The following is a 16,882-nucleotide window of genomic DNA, read 5'->3' on the forward strand; positions in this document are numbered from 1 at the left end:
GGTAGAGCCTGTGCTTTTAATTCCAGGGGTTCCTGGAGAGACAGGGGTCACTCTTGCTTGAGACATTACAGCAGGTAAACTGCATGAAGTCTGCTCCCACCCCAGCGAGGCTTACCTATCACATCTCCTTGTTCATGGATCATCATCCCCAAATCTTTAAATATTTCATTAATATCCATAATGTCAGCCTGAGAGAAAGAGGCATATGTTACTATAATCAGAAATTCAGCCCCAATCCACAAAAGGGGAAAATTAACCCCCCCACACCAAAAAAAAACCCAAACTACCACTTAGACACAAGTGAGAATATATCTAGGCTTAATATATAAATTTTGGAACTATCAGGAAATGATGTGATTAGAAGCAATCTTAAGTAAGATGATCTTGAATAACTGGAACTAGTTCCTTAAAAGTTAAGTTTATAACATTAAAAATACTAAGTGAGGCAGCATGGAAACCAGGGATCTGTAACAGAGAATGGCCCTGAGTCACTGAGTTTTTGTTTATGTAATCTGATAGTTCTGTTATCACAAGCAATAGTATTTCCTCATAAGCATATAAAATATCATTGTTATGATTTATTTCTAGTAAAAGCTTACATATCAATTTGACATTATAAAAGTATAAAACATTAAGTATAAATTTTAATTAATAAATTTGATTATGCAATGGAATAGTGATGAACAACTTTTAACTTATCTTTTCTTTAATATATGATAAGTATTATTTTGCCTAATTAAAGAGTAAAGTTTAAATATTCTACTGGGGGGACAACTTACATATTCATCCTATGTCTTAGTCTCCCCATCTATAAAATGGTGATGATGATGACACAGTTAACTACTTCATGGTTTTTATGAGAACAAAATGAGATATTGCAAAGAATTTATCACATGGTGCTTAAAAACCCTCAACAAGCCTTCTAGAGAATAGGTAGGTTCCACAAGAACTTATGCTTATTAACCCTTCAACTCTCTTTGACACAATCAACCTACTACGGAGAAATAAAAGACCTGTAAAGTCCCTGTCAAGTTATTCATGCGGCTCTGAGTTGTAGTGTGTGCTCTGGAAGCCGTCCAGACTCCCTGAGCAGACATGTCTGGACTGAGATTTTCTCCATGCTAAGGACCTGAGATGATCTGACAGGATAAAAAAACAAAAGCTGGAGATGAGGGAGGTATGTTCTCTCATCTTAGCACAAATTCTAACACGATTTATTTTTAAAAAGGGAATTATTCTCATTTATACGAAATGCCACCACATGGATATATTTAGTTTTCTTTCTCAGGCCCCTCCCCCACAACTGTCTAAGCATCTTGAGGACAGACATGCAGAGAACAGAGCAGCCATCCAACTGCCACATCAAGCTTACTTCAAGTTGCCTAATAGAAGATTCTCTCTCCTGAATAAGGCGGAGGTCATCCTCTGTGATTTCTTCATCCTGCACCTGCACCTGAGGTTGAGCTTGGCTAACAGACAACAGAACATGGGGGGAAAAAACAAGGAATGGTATTAAACTAATGGGACTTCTTTCTTTATTCAAGAAACATGAAATAGAATATCTTTTCGTCAAAGTATTCATGTTTCATTTCATTGATTTTTTTTAGAGTTATTATTTAATTATGGGAAGCTATATTTGGCAACTGGGTGTTCCTTTTTGGTTGACTTAAACGTCACAGGAGGAAATAATCTCCATCAAATAATAATTAGGTCAGTCATATATACTTGGGTAAATAATTATTTACAAAGTATTACTGCTATATTGGAATATTTTATGTATTTATAGACTTTATAAATAATTATTCTGAAAAAAAAATTAAAATTTATAGCTTCCTATTTAAAAACAACTAGGATAGTCATGATACAGTAAGCCGAAAGCTTTCCTTTTATTCCGGGGACCAAAATGTATAAAATATATTTGAAAAATTATCTTTTGCTCTGTATGTTTTGTATTTCTTACCTTTCCCAGGATACAAGATTCCTTTCCTTGGAGCTATCCTCAGGAAAACCACCCTGGAAAATTTAGTAATAGAATGGATTGAGAAGGGGCAAAAAAACCAAAAACAAAAACAAAAAACCACCAACACTCACATTTTCTCTATAATAATCTAAACTGATTTATGTATGCATGTGCATGCGTGTGTGTGTGTGTGTGTGTGTGTGTGTAGAGAAAGAAAAATGTTTTTGTTCTCATTTTCTAGGTCAAGTGCTTCGAGTAATAATAAAATTGTATCCTAACCTGAAAAGGAAGGAATTCATTAAATATTCTCAAGGGCCAAATAATAAATGTTATTTGATTAAAATGTACTATAGTCCTGGAGCCTCTGCATTAAGGAATAAGGAAACAACCTGCAAGAGTTTCAAAGGGAATTTAAAATTAGATTAACTCAAAATTCCACTCCAAAGTTATCCTTTGGTTTATTTTCCCCAGGGTTATAATTCATATTCACACAATATATGGACTCAGTTCATTTTCATCATCTTCATATAACCCAGGAGTAAAGTGTTCCCTACGTGAGCCCCTACAGAAAGTGACAGCCTCTAATACAAATCAGTGTGGGAATATCACTCTGGGTCTGACCCCAGTCTTCTCTGACAAAATGCTTCCAAATTATTGTATAATAATCTGCAATCTTCGATTCCACAGCAATATATAACTATCATCCTTTTTAAAACTGAGCTGAAAAACCTGAAAGTAAATATTCAAATACTGATTTCCAAGATAGTCACACACCCTTACGACTTAGAAAAATGCTAATGTAGTCTTTCGAGGAAACACCATCGTCATTTTCTAATGCCTTATTAAATACTTACGGACACTCTGGAGCTGGCTCTTACTCGAGCAACAAACTCTTTCTCTTTCTCTGCAGCTTGCCTCTGGACCTTCTGAAAATTTGTCAGTGATGTTGTGAATTCAGCCACTAAGCGATCCTTCTGTATCTTCCTTTGACGCTAGAGGAAAGGGGGAGAAACCTACTAGAATCAAGCCGTAAAGTTTTACAGAATTCGTAAAAGTTGTTTCACCACTAGTTGGCTCCTCATTTTATTCTGAAATTCTCACTCACTCTCCAATTATGGGGCCCTACTGATTAAATCTCAATTTAACACTCTGACATGTTCAAATGCTATATGTATTTGCTATCTTGAAGCAAAAGGTCCATAATGTTGGATTTCTCACCTCAAATTTTCATCCTAAAAACTGGGCCATGACTTTGACATTATTTTGAAGTAGTTCTTTTTGTTTTCTTTTTAGGAAAATAAAACCTTGTGCTCTTACCTAAGGAATAACTTCCGCTAAATAATAAGCAAGGAAATAAATGTGCGCCCCTAGGAAACCTCACATCTTGAATGAGTGTGCATGTCACATGGAGTCAGCCCTGGAAGGCCAGGAAACAATTACTCAGGAAGTATTTTCTGAGCACTTGCTTAATTATGGGTCAGGGCAACTGCATGGAAATAATTTTTGCTTTATTGAACCACAGGATACTACATGGGCAATTAAATATAGTTTTGTGTTCTGCGAACTAATCTCAAATATAGTTTCCCCCCTTAATTTCCTTTCTAGAGTTAACAGTTCAAAGACCCTACAATGTATGTGATTTCTTTCACATTCACTACATCAACAATGTGTCTTAAGGCTTGATACCTGTTCACTGGGGGTGGTGGGCAGAGAGCCAAACTCTTTAATGTACTTATCCGTTTCCTTGGCAAGTTGGTTAGTATACTGCTGCTTCTGTTGCCTAAAGTGAGAAAACACACGTTATAGCAAAAGAACAAAGATTTTTTTTAAGTTACAACTCTGGCAGCTGACGAATAGTTTGCTAAAAACCACTATTTTATAGACTGGCTCTGAATTTTTTCTATGAAAACAAAAATTTCAGGGCACCTGATCGGCTCAGTCAGTAGAACACGTGACTCTTAATCTCAGGGTTGTGAGTTCAAGCCCCACACTCGGCATGGAGCCTACTTAAAAAAAAAAAAAAAAAAAAAAAAAAAAAAAAAAAAAAAAATTCCAGATTCTATTTCTTGATAAATATTGAGCAAATATTACATAGAGAAAATTCTTTACTCACAAGGAGCAATCAAGCTTTGAGAAATAAATTTCAGCAGCCATTTAGAAAGGAAGATGACTTGAGTGAAAGCCAAACTGTGGGATGTCTGATGTTTTAGTTGTGGGGGTGGGATGGTGGGAGCCTTCTGTCTGCATCCCACAACTGAGAGGTCAGTTGAATAAATGAAGAGGATTTGTCGCCTGAGACCATCCAGTTCCCAGGGCTTATCAGTCTTATCTCGATCTGGACATTTATATCCTTATAGACACTTTTAAAAAAGAGGGGAAGAGGTAATAAATAATAATATGCATTTACTACTTTTTAAGTTTGCTGTGGAAAAAACAATAGCATTTCTCTGTAAAGAGAAAGAACACAATAAAAGAAGTAAATTGTATCAGTATCTGTATCTGTCTTGCTAGCTAGCTTATAAAGTAAAAAGTCAGATTTTTTTTTTTTTAATTTATTTATTAGTCAGAGCGGGGGGAGCATGCATGCAGGCAGGCAGAGGCAGAGGGAGAAGCAGGCTCATCGCCAAGCAAGAAGCCCATTGTGGGACTCAATCTCAGGACCCTGGGATCAGGACTAGAGTCGAAAGCAGATGCCTAACCAACTGAGCCACCCGGGTGTCCCAAAATGTCAGATTTTTAACTAAAGAACTTTACTCTAAAAAAAAGGTTATATTAATGTGGTGCTTTACAAATTACAACATCAGTACTTCTCAAATATATTATCTCTTATTTTAAACACTTATTAGTCACACTTGGGATCCTTTAAAATAATGAGATATTGTATAAGAGTATTTTTAAATATAGATACCTGTATTTGACTAATAACGAAGAATTACAACCTACTTTTATCTATTTTCTGCCTACCTTACCTTTAATATGCCTTTTAAAATCTTTAGAAAATGTAAGATAGCTAAATTTCTGAAAAGAAGACTTACTGATATTTACCTACTCACCATCTCCACTATCAACCTTAGCAAACTATTTTATCTATTAAGAATTACGTGTTTCTATTCCACTTTAGTTTGTTTTTTTTTTTTTTTTAAGATTTATTTGAGAGAGAGAAAGTGTGCATAAGGTGGGGGGAAGGGGGGTGGAACAAAAGAGGGGAAAGTAAGCTGACTCCATACTGAGTGGGGAGCCTGACATGGGGCTTGATCTCACCACCCTGAGATCATGAACTGCACCGAAATCAAGAGTAAGATGCTTAACTGACTGAGCCACCAAGGTGCCCCTCTATTCCATTTTAGTTTAACAAATGCTGATTTATTATTTAGACTTGTGGCATTTTTACATCCCAATATCTCTCACTGCAGTAAAAGTATAAATTAGACATAACTATAAATTCTTCAAAATGTACTTCATAAAAAACATGAATTCCCATCACCTATCTTTTAATTCCTTTTTCTTTGTAATTTTTTCCTTATATAGCTAATGTTGTTTGGAATATCACTTACTACATATATATATTACTTGAATTATGGCTGTAATGGCACTGAATTATGATTTAAGATTCAGGTTCACAATGATGTTAGGCAAATTATCACACCCCCATGAGAAATACTTTCCTTTTGAACAAAATGAAAAAAAAAAAATTTTTTTTTTTTTAACAATTTTTAGTTGCTTATTTGAGAGCGAGTGCAAGAGAGATCACACAGGGAGAAGGAGAAGCAGACTACCACTGAGCAGGGAGCCTAATACAGGGAGGGCTCCATCCCAGGACCCTGAGATCATAACCTGAGCTGAAGACAGATGCTTGAAGACTGAGCTAGCCCAGCACCCCGAAAATAATTGTTTTGATCTATGTCTTTTTTACTCTAGATGAGAAAGATTCAGATGAAAAAATGTTTAAAAACACTGTAAAATCTGTTACACCACTAAGTATGACTGCTGTTCTTCTAACAGCATATTATTTTCCTGAAACATGTACTGCATATATAACTTCACTAAAACCTTTCTTTTTTCTTAAACAAAGCCTAATCCTTTCTGAAATTCAAGGATTTAGGTATAAGTTTTTTACGGATAGCCATTCATACTGAAAATGTCCTAGATCTAAACCAAATAAAAATCTAGTCACTGAAGCAACTGTTAGTTATGGGGAAAAAAAAATCACATAAATAGAGAGGCTTAGAATAGCATTTTTCCAAAATCATCAAAACAACCTATTCAATTAAGTATAAAAAAGGCAACTAACAAAGTCCTGCTTTGCTAGAGTGAGCCAGCTTTTTAAAATAAAGAAAAATAACCTGCCTACCCGGAACAGGGAAATACATACACAAAATGTTGGTACAAATAAAGGAGCTGAAAAATCTTATTAACTTTCCACTGTTTTTCCAGTAAACATAACACTATAGACCATCAAAGCAACGTAACAGTGATTTTTTTTTTTTTAATTATTAAACACTTACAGCTGTTGCCTCAGTTCAGGTGAATCTTGAGGTGTTCCAAGTTGATTCAGACTCCTCTGTATTTCCGCAGCTATTATGATGAAAAGATAAATATGTAATTGTTATAAATGTTAGGGCAACAGAAATTAAGTCAGAAATTAATACAGGCAATTGGACAATTAGAAAAAGAAAAAAAGAACAAAGAGATGAATATAGAAAATGTTAATTGAGAAAAAAATGAAGAGTAAGTGGTTTCTTTAAATCCCAGTTACAATGATGACTTAATTTTCAAGAGGAAATTGTGTGGGGTTGTAAACACGTGAAACTGCATTCATGATCCAAAAATGTTATTTTCCTCCCTAGCTCCTCAGAACATTTACAACAATGGCACATGAACCTTCACTTAACTACTGGCCTAAAAACTGTGAGGAAAATAATTGTAACAGTTACATAAGTCAGTGGATTACAAAGTGAATGAAAGATTGAAAAGAATGAAAGAATAAACAAGGGAGGAATAATAAAGACGAAACAATTATTTGTAATTTTCCATGTAACCATGGATCCAGACAAGTGTCATCAGAGGATGCTGAAACCACAGAACATTCACACAATCTGGAATTATCACCACATGGATGATATTAATAAAAGAACTAACTTCACCTTGGATAAATTTGTTGCTTAAAACAAATGTCAGGGCACCAGGGTGGCTCAGTCGGTTAAGCGTCAGACTCTTGATTTCAGCTCAGGTCATGACCTCAGGGTCGTAAGATGGAGACCAGACTTGGGCTCCCTGCTTAGTGTAGAGTCTGTTCTCTCCTTCTGCCCCTCCCCATGTGTGCAGGTGTTTGCTCACTCTCTCTAAAATAAATAAAATAAAATAAATCTTTTTTTTTTAAAGATTTTATTTATTTATTTGACAGAGAGAGATCACAAGTAGACAGAGAGGCAGGCAGAGAGAGAGAGAGAGAGAGGGAAGCAGGCTCCCTGCCGAGCAGAGAGCCCGATGAGGGACTCGATCCCAGGACCCTGAGATCATGACCTGAGCCAAAGGCAGCAGCTTAACCCACCGAGCCACCCAGGTGCTCCAGAAATAAAATAAATCTTTAAAAAAGCCACAAATGATCAAATTTTTTTTTGTTTTTAATTCTAGAGAGAGAAGGAAAGAGGGAGTGTGTTTGTGAATGTGCGTGGGGGGAGAAGGAGAGAGAGAATTTTAAGCAGGTTCCATGCCCAGCATAGAGACTGACTCAGGGCTTGATCTCACAACCCTGAGATCATGACCTGAGCTCAAGTCAAGAGTCCTGCGTTTAACTGACTGAGACACCCAGGAGTCCCAGAACAAATAATCAAATTCAGGAACACCAAGGAGACAAATTGGAATGATGAGCTTCCTGAGATGATGCAATGAGAAAGTCACAATATGATCTACATATTTTTTTTTTTTTTACCAAAATGTTTAACCAAAATGTTTAATCTAATCACAAGGGGACAAAAAACAGACCAATCTAGATTGCAGGATAATGTACAAAACAACAGGTCTGGGCTTTTAAAAACATCAATGCCATGAAAGAGGAAGAAAAAAGACAAGGCAGGGGAGCTTTCCAAATTAAAGAACTAAACCATCCAAATTACTAAAATACCCAAAAGCAATATAGAGTTTTGGATTGGATTCTAAATCAGAAGGAAAAAAAACACTAAAAAACAAATGTGGGGCTACTGCAGATGCTTGAATTTGATTTTGAAATTTGAATTTGGAAAGAGATACAAAACAAAAATGGAAAATGTCAACAACTGGTGAGCCAGGTGAAGGTCATACAGAAAGTTCACTGCACTACACTTTTCTGTAGGTACTAAATATTTAAAATTAAAAGTTAAGAGTTAAAATTCAGGCTAGGCTCACAATCCAAACTCTATAAACACTGCAATTTTTATAAAAAGGTTATTCCTCACAAATGGGGAGGTCCTGTAGCTATATACATGTGTGCAGACAAATAAAATGTCAAGTAGAAGCTGAAAATCCACCTCCAAAGTAAAGAATATGCACATTTCCAAGAACTAGAGAAAAATGATCTGACTCACCAATCTTTTTATTTTAAATGAGTGGTTTATTTATAAGCTTAAATGTTTTTAAATAGTCATTACTTATTTACGGGATTAAGGGAATGACTGTATCCCAAATGCAGGATAACTTTGTTCACTGAGGATGATGTAATGACACTGCTTTCAGGTCGAAGCTGAAAAATAAAAATACTGGAAAGGAATCATATAGCATAGAGCAACTGTTAACCATTTGGCTAGTTTCAAAAGAATTTCTTTTTGCCTTTTTGCGGGGAGGTAGTAGATTTTTCTTTTGCAGGGCAGAGCAATGTTGTTTGCTGTGTTTAACTTATGAGCTACTTGCCGTGAGTTACGTATTTCCTTCTGAATCTCAACAGGCTTTTCTGGACTGCCTTATAGGAGTTTAAAGCTTTTATTTTCAAAAATAAGTTGATAAGATTTATTTTTGTCTGTAGTGTGAGCATTTATCTCATCTCTAGAGGGTTCTTGTCATTGAAAAAAGTTGTATTAAGTTGAGAAAAAACAGCTTAATTCAATAAATGACATCAGGAAAATGACTAACCACTTAGGATTGAAACAGAAAACTACCATACCTCATACAACAAAATAAATCAGAAATTATTTAGTTAAATATTAAAAGTTGAAACCATTAAACTGCTACATGAAATAATAAACACAAATTTATCATTATGATCTTTTTATGATCTTGAAGTAAGGGATAAAATATTATCTAAGCATGATATAAAACTAAAAGCCATGGAAGAAAATATGTTAAACCTGGCAACACAAATAATTTTTTAATGCTACATGCAAATGTGTATCTGTATTACAGATATATATATATAAATAGTGTGTGTGTATGTGTGTGTGTGAAAACATCTGCAGCATATGATGAGCAAAGGGCTTAATATCCCTAAATATAGGAAAAAGAAAACTCCTACAAATCAATAACAGAAAAATAGTCCAGTGCAAAAAGGATAAAAGATGTCATCATGAAATTTATAACAAGCAAATAAACATATGAGAAATTCAACTTCACTGATAACTTTCCACATAACGGAATGGTACAACTTAAGAGAAATAAGCAAGTAAAGATACAATTACCATCAAAAACCTTAAAAACAGGGGCGCCTGGATGGCTCAGTGGGTTAAAGCCTCTGCCTTTGGTTTGGGTCATGATCCCGATTCCTGGGATTGAGCCCCACATGGGGCCCTCTGCTCAGCAGGGAGCCTGCTTCCTCCTTTCTCTCTCTCTGCCTGCCTCTCTGCCTACTTGTGATCTCTGTCTGTCAAATAAATAAATAAGTAAAATCTTTAAAAAAACAAACAAACAAACCTTAAAAACAAAAGGTAGAGACAAACCAGGAAGAAGCAATATCCGTAACATATGAAGAACTAGAAATAACAGAAAGGTCAGACAAGCCAGTACAAAAATGGGCCAAGAAGAGGGGCTTCAATATTGTTCACTGAATAAATGAATAGCAAAAAAAAGATCAACAAGCCTAGTGATCTTAAAAAGCAGAATCAACTCTAACCTATGAATGCTACATAAAATTGTTCAGGTATTAAAAGGAATTATATAGAACTGCTTCCGACAGGCCCAGTGGGAACCTAAAATCTATCAAGTGGTCCTCTCCCCAGCATTTTTAACAGACACACTCAGCAAGTCCAGTTCTCATCCTTACTCCCTGAGTGAAGGCTCTTATGGGGAAGAAGCAATCAGAAACCACAAGGGCTCTGCAGTCTCAATGAGTAAAACCAAGGGCAGCATCCTATGGAAATGCTCAGAAATGCTACCACAAGCTGAGCTATTCTCATTAACTGCTCCACCTGGAAATGCAAATAGTTGAGAAGGCTTAGCAGAAGCTTATTCAGATTAACTCCAATTGCAATGATCTCCAAAATCTGATCTGTTTCTAGAACAGACCATGACAATCTCCAGCACCTTGTATATACTTGCCGGTTTGGTAAACATAACTTAAAAACAGAGAACATGGCAAGGGGTCACATTCAGCTGGGTGGAACAGTAGTGAGACTTCACAGTCTATCTCAGGGTTACATACACTCTTTGCCTCTGTACTCCAATTTAGTTTTCAAAGATACTGATCATCTCCTCCTACAGAACACTACAGTAGTCCAATGCACTGTTTCTATTTGCTTTTAAGGACCTGAAAAGCAAGAAGTGACCATAAACTTTTAGGTGCCTAGGAAGGATGTTAAGCACGACAGCAAGTAGAAGATAAATTCCATGAAAATACAGGGTCCTGTCTCCTCCTAGTCCATTAATCTGTATGGAATGTTGACATACCTCTGCAAAGTAAATGACGAACTGCTTTCTCTGCAGTCTCAAATACAATTGGGGAACAGTGCTTCATGAGACTTCACGCTGCTCCCATTTTACTGAATGCCCCCAAAAGGTTGCCAGCTCTGGCTTTAACTCCTCCAAAGAAAAGGCTATCCTGCTAGCTAGCTCAAGTCGGGGCAGGAGTAGCTCTATATTTGGTTTTAATTGCTCAGGTGATCTAATGGCAACTTCAGTGCCCAGGTTAATAGCAGGATACTCTACAAAACGAGTTCCATGTCCCAACAGGAAAACACAGAGGGGTCCTTTAGAATCCTGAAGCAAGATCATGCCCTCTGCAACCAATGTTACCATTTTGGGGAACAGTTCTAGTCTTGCTACTGAGGCCTGTATAAAAAGGAAACAGTGGTGTGTACTAGATAACCAAGTGCCTTGAGTTGCCTACTAGATGGATTAGGTGTTGTATTATCCTGTTGTTGTATCTCTTCCTGTATTTTGTTCTGCATATGTCAGCCTGTCCCTTGCCCCAACTCCTACAGCACTTGTTTGGTAACAGTAGACTACCTATGGTATAGGAATAAAAGCCACATACAGGCTCACCAACTTCCCCTTACTGAGACTATCGAGATTACTGGCACTGCCATATACCAATTTGTAGCAAAAGCAACCAAAAGCTAATATGGGATATGGTGCCATTCTTGGCAGCATTAGCCAGCCACCAAGTGACAAGATAATTATGCTTCTTCAATCTTGAATGAAGCAGAACTTTATGTTCACTGAAACGGTGATTACGGATTGTGTTGTGCTTCCTCTACTCCCTTCCCCCATGCTTCCACCAGCTTCCTAATCCATGCATTAGTCACAACCATGGTACTTTACATATCAGAGTTTCTGATTAAGATACCCACTTTAGGGGCACCTGGGTGGCTCAGTTAGTTGAGCAACTGCCTTCGGCTCAGGTCATGATCCTGGAGTCCCAGGATAGAGTCCTGCATCGGGCTCCCAGCTCTGTGGTAAGTCTGCTTCTCCCTCTGACCTTCTCACCTCTCATGCTCTCACTGTCTCTCTCTCAAATAAATAAATAAAATCTTAAAAAAAAAAAAAAAGATACCCACTTTACAGAGAAAAAAAAAATGGACAGATCTTCCAAAGACAATGGAGTTTCCCAGCTGGCCAGCAGTCCATTATCTAGGAGGTGCTGGACTTTCTAAAATGTTTACTGGTCCATTTGAGACTCAATTGTGGTGTCACTTGGGGGACCATATCCCAGGAAGGTAAAGCTCTGTCCTACGGGAGGCTCTTTATGCTCTCCAAGAACAACCACTCCAGGGTGCTGTTTTATCCTGAGCCACTCCAGGATGCTGTTTTACCCTGAGCCAGGAAGAAAACTAGATTTGGGAACTAAGTGGTGAAAATTAAAAGAAACATTTCATATTTACACTCAATTATCCATTTGCAAATTTCCTTCCATGCCTGGAGGTTAATTTAAAGACAATATTCAAGTGAAGGCTATAAACCATGTTTCTACCAGAGCAGAAACTGAAATTCCATGTAGCCATATGGAGCCAGAACAGTATAGTATCCATGGAGGTATCTGTTAAAGGGATGTGGGCCTGTGCCCACGCACACCCAAGTGAGAAAGAGGAGTGGGAACATGTCCTTGGAGATTAGCTGGGGAGAACTTGCTAATGCTGCCATCCTTAATCATTAAGCACAAGAGCAGAAGCAACAACCCAGGTTTGAGAGTCCAGGTTATTCCACAGACAAGGTGTAGAATGAAGGCAAAAGGGACATGGAATGGCTACTAAAGGAGAGTAAATTATTAATGTGAATTGTGACCATCTTTCTGGCTGCGGAGGGGCAACTAACCTCCAATGTTTTCTTCCTCGCTCTGCAATGTACCGGTTTAGGTGTGTTCACTGTCTCCGCCCCCGCCAACATCCTCCCATGTTTTACACAGGGTGTGGGGTGGTTACACATACTCTCTGGTCCAATGGCTAAGGAGTACTATAATTGAATCTTGCTGAAACAGAGGAATGGAAAGGAAATCACTCTCAAGACTTGGTGCTGGATGCAGGAACTGAATAGACCTTGGTTTTCCCCTTTTGTGGAAATGGGAGAAGACTGCTGGTGGTTTGAGATAGGAGTACAATGTTAGGCAGGGGATTTTTTTTTTTTAAAGCTAACGCATAAATATACATATATGTTCACTGTAGGAAACAAAAGACATGAAGTATAATGGGTATTTATTTTTGACCACCTAATACCTAGAATTCTTAATTATATCCAGATCATCTTGGTTATATCATCATAACCACTGAGAAGGATCATCACAAATCCAGTCTCAGGAGGAAAAAAACCTGGTTGTTAAAGCAACACAACTGTTCTAAAAGGCTCTACATTTTGCTTATCTCCACTAGGAGTAATACAGGTGATGAATAGTAACAGAACTAGTAGCAATCACAAAGAGAAAGGGAGACTCTTTAACAAACTAGTTATAAACAAAAGCTAGACTTAGTCATTGCTGCTTAGACTGCAAAGATGCTGAAATTCCTCACAAGAGAAATGCTTTAGCTGATGACCCTGTCACTCTGAAACAATCCTTTTGATAACACAGTATCTTACAGAATGATGTTTACTAGGAATGTTCCCATTATGTTATTGCCTAATCGATGCATTTAACTGAGTGCTAGATGCTTTTCATGAATGCTTTCTCATGAAAATGTAAGTAAAATAAGGCCTCCTATATTTACCTAAGAAATAAAAGGAAAGGAAAACACATCACATAAGCCCAAAGAGGAAGCAGGACCATTAAGTGCTATAAAAATGCTTCCCTTAAGGAGCATCATTGGTCTTCTACTAGAGGGCAACCCAGAGAGCCAAAATGGAGGTGGTATTTGGAATAGCTTCAAAGTGTAAGAAACAGGACACCTGAGCTTCACAATTCAAATCTCTAATACCATATTAGCATATAAGTTGAAATAATTAAATTACTTAGCTCCCTGACTTGAAAGTAAACTCCTTATTAAAGGCAAAAACTAGTCTTACTCATTTTTGTATCTCTCGAACCCACTGAGTTGTTGAGACTCAATGGGTATTTTAAAAGCTGAACCACAAAAGGGCATTTATTAGAAGGATCAAGCCTTATGTAAGGTAAGTATTCCTAACATAAAACACATATGTAAGAATAGAGTTAAGAAACGTAAGTGCGCTCAACTATTCATTCATTCAGCAAACATTTACCGAGCATCCATTATGTATCTGGCACAGTGGGAGAGGTTTTGTACATCAACACTGATTCAACTGTGTTCCTTTAATTTCTATAGCTCTAAACTTGTGGCTCAAATAAAGGTATCTGACAAAGGGCCTATGAAAATATAAATCTGAAATTACTGAATCAAGTGTAGAAGAAATATCATATGGCATTCATTCGATCCTATTTTATAAACAAAAAGTTGAGAACCAGATTGAATAACTGACTTATCCAAGAAAGCAGTTACTTAGTAGAAGAACTAGGACAAAAAATGTAGATTTCTGAGTTTTCAAACCAATATTTTTCAGTGTACTACAAGGGCTAAAAGTATTTATTTATGTATTTTTTTAAAGATTTAATTTATTTATTTGAGAAAGAGTGAGACAGAGAGAGGACAAGCAGGGGGAGAGGAAGAGGGAGAAGCAGACTCCATGCTGAGCTGGGAGCCCAATGTGGCTGGGTCCCAGGACCCTGGGATCACGACCTGAGCCAAAGGCAGATGCTTAGCCTTCTGAACCTCCCAGGCACCCCAGTAACAGACTTTTTAAAGGATTATTTCATAATCTAAGTATATGTTTGCCAAGGCAAAAAAGAGACAAATAAGTGTATGCTAAATTGGACTAAAGAACTGAGCTGTAAGTTTCATGACCCACCAGTGGATCACAAGGATCCTTGAGTCTGGCTGAAACTGATCAGGAAAGAAATGCCTGTCCTTTCTTCAGATCTTTTGAACTAGCAGAGACATGATTTTACGTGACTGATGCTACCCTTTTACAACAGGGTCAGCAAATTGTGGCACATCTTGTATAGCCTTCCAGCTAAAAATGGTTGTTACGTTTTTAAAGAATTAAGGGGGGAAAACACCAAAAAAGAACCAAAAAGAATAATCAAGAGATGAGATGTGATCACAAAGCCTAAAATATTTACTATCTGGCTCTTTACAGAAAAAGTTGGCCAAACCCTGTCCTAAATTAGTCAAAATTACTAAAACTTTGTATTCACATAGTCTGACTCAGTGTTACTACAGGGTATGAAGTACTCACTATGTTACTAAGCCTATGTGGTACAATATTTAACAATGCTGCAAATTTTTCACCAACCAGGCATGTATACTGAGTTGAATTTCCGCAATTTTCAGAAAGAATACATAATCAGTACATTACAGGTGCTGGCTTGATAGGTTATTTCAAATGCTGCTCTTTTCACCTTAATTTAGAAACAGAATTACAGTTACCTTCTGTCTATTGGCTGAACATTTTTGTAGAGTAACTGTTGTATTGTTACCCCTCTATTATTTTATTACTCTCCAATTTTTCACTATCTCTTAATTCTTTTTCTTCTGGCAGATAAAAACAGTAGGATAGTGGTCCGGAGGCTCTTTTGCCTACCCAAGTTAACCATATTAAAAAATGCTGAGGAGGACTCCGGGTGCTAGCCGGGCCCGGCGTGCGGGGCGGCATGGAGGGGCCGCCGGCTGCCGCGGGTGGGGAGGTCTCCTTGCACAACTTCAGCGCGAGGCTGTGGGAGCAGCTCGTCCACTTCCATGTCATGCGGCTGACGGACTCGCTGTTCCTGTGGGTAGGAGCCACGCCGCACCTGCGCAACCTCGCCGTGGCCATGTGCAACCGCTACGATTCCATCCCTGTGACTACCTCCCTCCTCGGAGACACTTCTGACACCACCTCTACTGGCCTTGCACAGCGCTTAGCCAGGAAGACCAAGAAACAGGTGTTTGTCAGCTATAACCTTCAAAACACAGACAGTAACTTCACATTACTGGTAGAAAACAGGATCAAGGAAGAAATGGAGGCTTTTCCGGAAAAGTTCTAGCAGAGTGGCAGAAGTGAGGATTTGTAACTTATATACAATATACATTGAAATAAAGGGATTGAATTCCAAAAAAAAAAAAAAAATGCTGAGGAGAGATGAGCTTACTCATCCTTTTCAGGAGTCACAATAAGGTCTCTATGCAGATGACAAGCAGGCTGGTGATGTGAAAAAGCAGATAAGCATTCCTAGTTTCTCCCAAGTCAGGTTCTTTATGGATTCACTTCATTATCTAGTCTGGGATATTGTAAATTTATAGGATAGTCATATTCAATTCTAATTGGCATATGCTTAACTTTAAAGAAAATACTCATGAAATATGAAAATTAAGGAACAAATTCTTTGCATATCCATAAAGTGTCCTGAAGAAAAATTCACCTACTACATGGAGGTAGGATTAAGTTCAGTGAACAAATACAATGAACAAATTGTTTTTACATTACCTACAATTTTGAACTATTTGCACCATTATATTTCTAGAGAGATGACTTTAAAGAATACATCACATTTTTTCATAACATAAAGAGAACACTATTTCCTACACACCCCAATTGGTACATTATTACTTTCTCAAAAACCAAGCCGTCCCCTTTCCAGTGCTCACCTTTAGTAACAAAGACCCGTTCTAGTCCACGTGGGTCTGCTGCCATCTAGTGGATTCCTTAAGGGAAAAATGCTGCATGGCAAACTATTTTTTTGCCCTAAAAATCGTAGGTAGGCGTAAGTTGGTACAGGTAGGGGCTATGTGATGTTCCAACCTGTCACAGTTCACTGGGGGTATGAGGAGGATGCGATCTGACCAGGGAGAGTGGCCAGCAGGCGGGGGCACCTGGGCCAGCCCTACCAGGCACACAGAACTTTCCAAGAATTATCTCCAAAAAACAGAACAGAATATGGCTATTTTCTAAGCACTAAACATCTCTGCTGCTCAACCCCCCCAGATAACTCAGAATTGTAATAACCAATCACAGAAAACAAAATAATAGGAAAGCCCCTGG

General features: G+C 37.6%; 2 protein-coding genes across 2 annotated transcripts in view; one reads left to right on the forward strand and one right to left on the reverse strand.

Annotated features, from left to right (window-relative positions):
* Window positions 1–16,882, reverse strand: part of STX7 (syntaxin 7) — a 50,339-nt gene that overhangs the window by 8,919 nt on the left and 24,538 nt on the right. The window contains exons 3-8 of the mRNA XM_047733341.1: window positions 6,466–6,535; window positions 3,647–3,740; window positions 2,815–2,952; window positions 1,961–2,013; window positions 1,373–1,469; window positions 116–188 (exon numbers count right to left, since the gene is read on the reverse strand). Of these exons, the coding sequence (XP_047589297.1) occupies window positions 116–188; window positions 1,373–1,469; window positions 1,961–2,013; window positions 2,815–2,952; window positions 3,647–3,740; window positions 6,466–6,535 (525 nt within the window). The remainder of the gene's footprint in view (window positions 1–115; window positions 189–1,372; window positions 1,470–1,960; window positions 2,014–2,814; window positions 2,953–3,646; window positions 3,741–6,465; window positions 6,536–16,882) is intronic.
* On the forward strand, window positions 15,501–15,934 carry LOC125102295 (proteasome assembly chaperone 4-like). Its single transcript, XM_047733342.1, has one exon. It carries the CDS (start codon window positions 15,516–15,518, stop codon window positions 15,885–15,887), a length of 372 nt encoding a protein of 123 aa, XP_047589298.1. The 5' UTR covers window positions 15,501–15,515; the 3' UTR covers window positions 15,888–15,934.

This window comes from Lutra lutra, chromosome 6 (assembly GCF_902655055.1).
Source record: "Lutra lutra chromosome 6, mLutLut1.2, whole genome shotgun sequence".
NCBI classification, from domain to species: Eukaryota; Metazoa; Chordata; class Mammalia; order Carnivora; family Mustelidae; genus Lutra; species Lutra lutra.

Coding starts and splice junctions, on each gene's coding strand:
- LOC125102295 (XM_047733342.1), top strand. CDS start 15,516: ATGGAGGGGCCGCCGGCTGCCGCGGGTGGGGAGGTCTCCTTGCACAAC.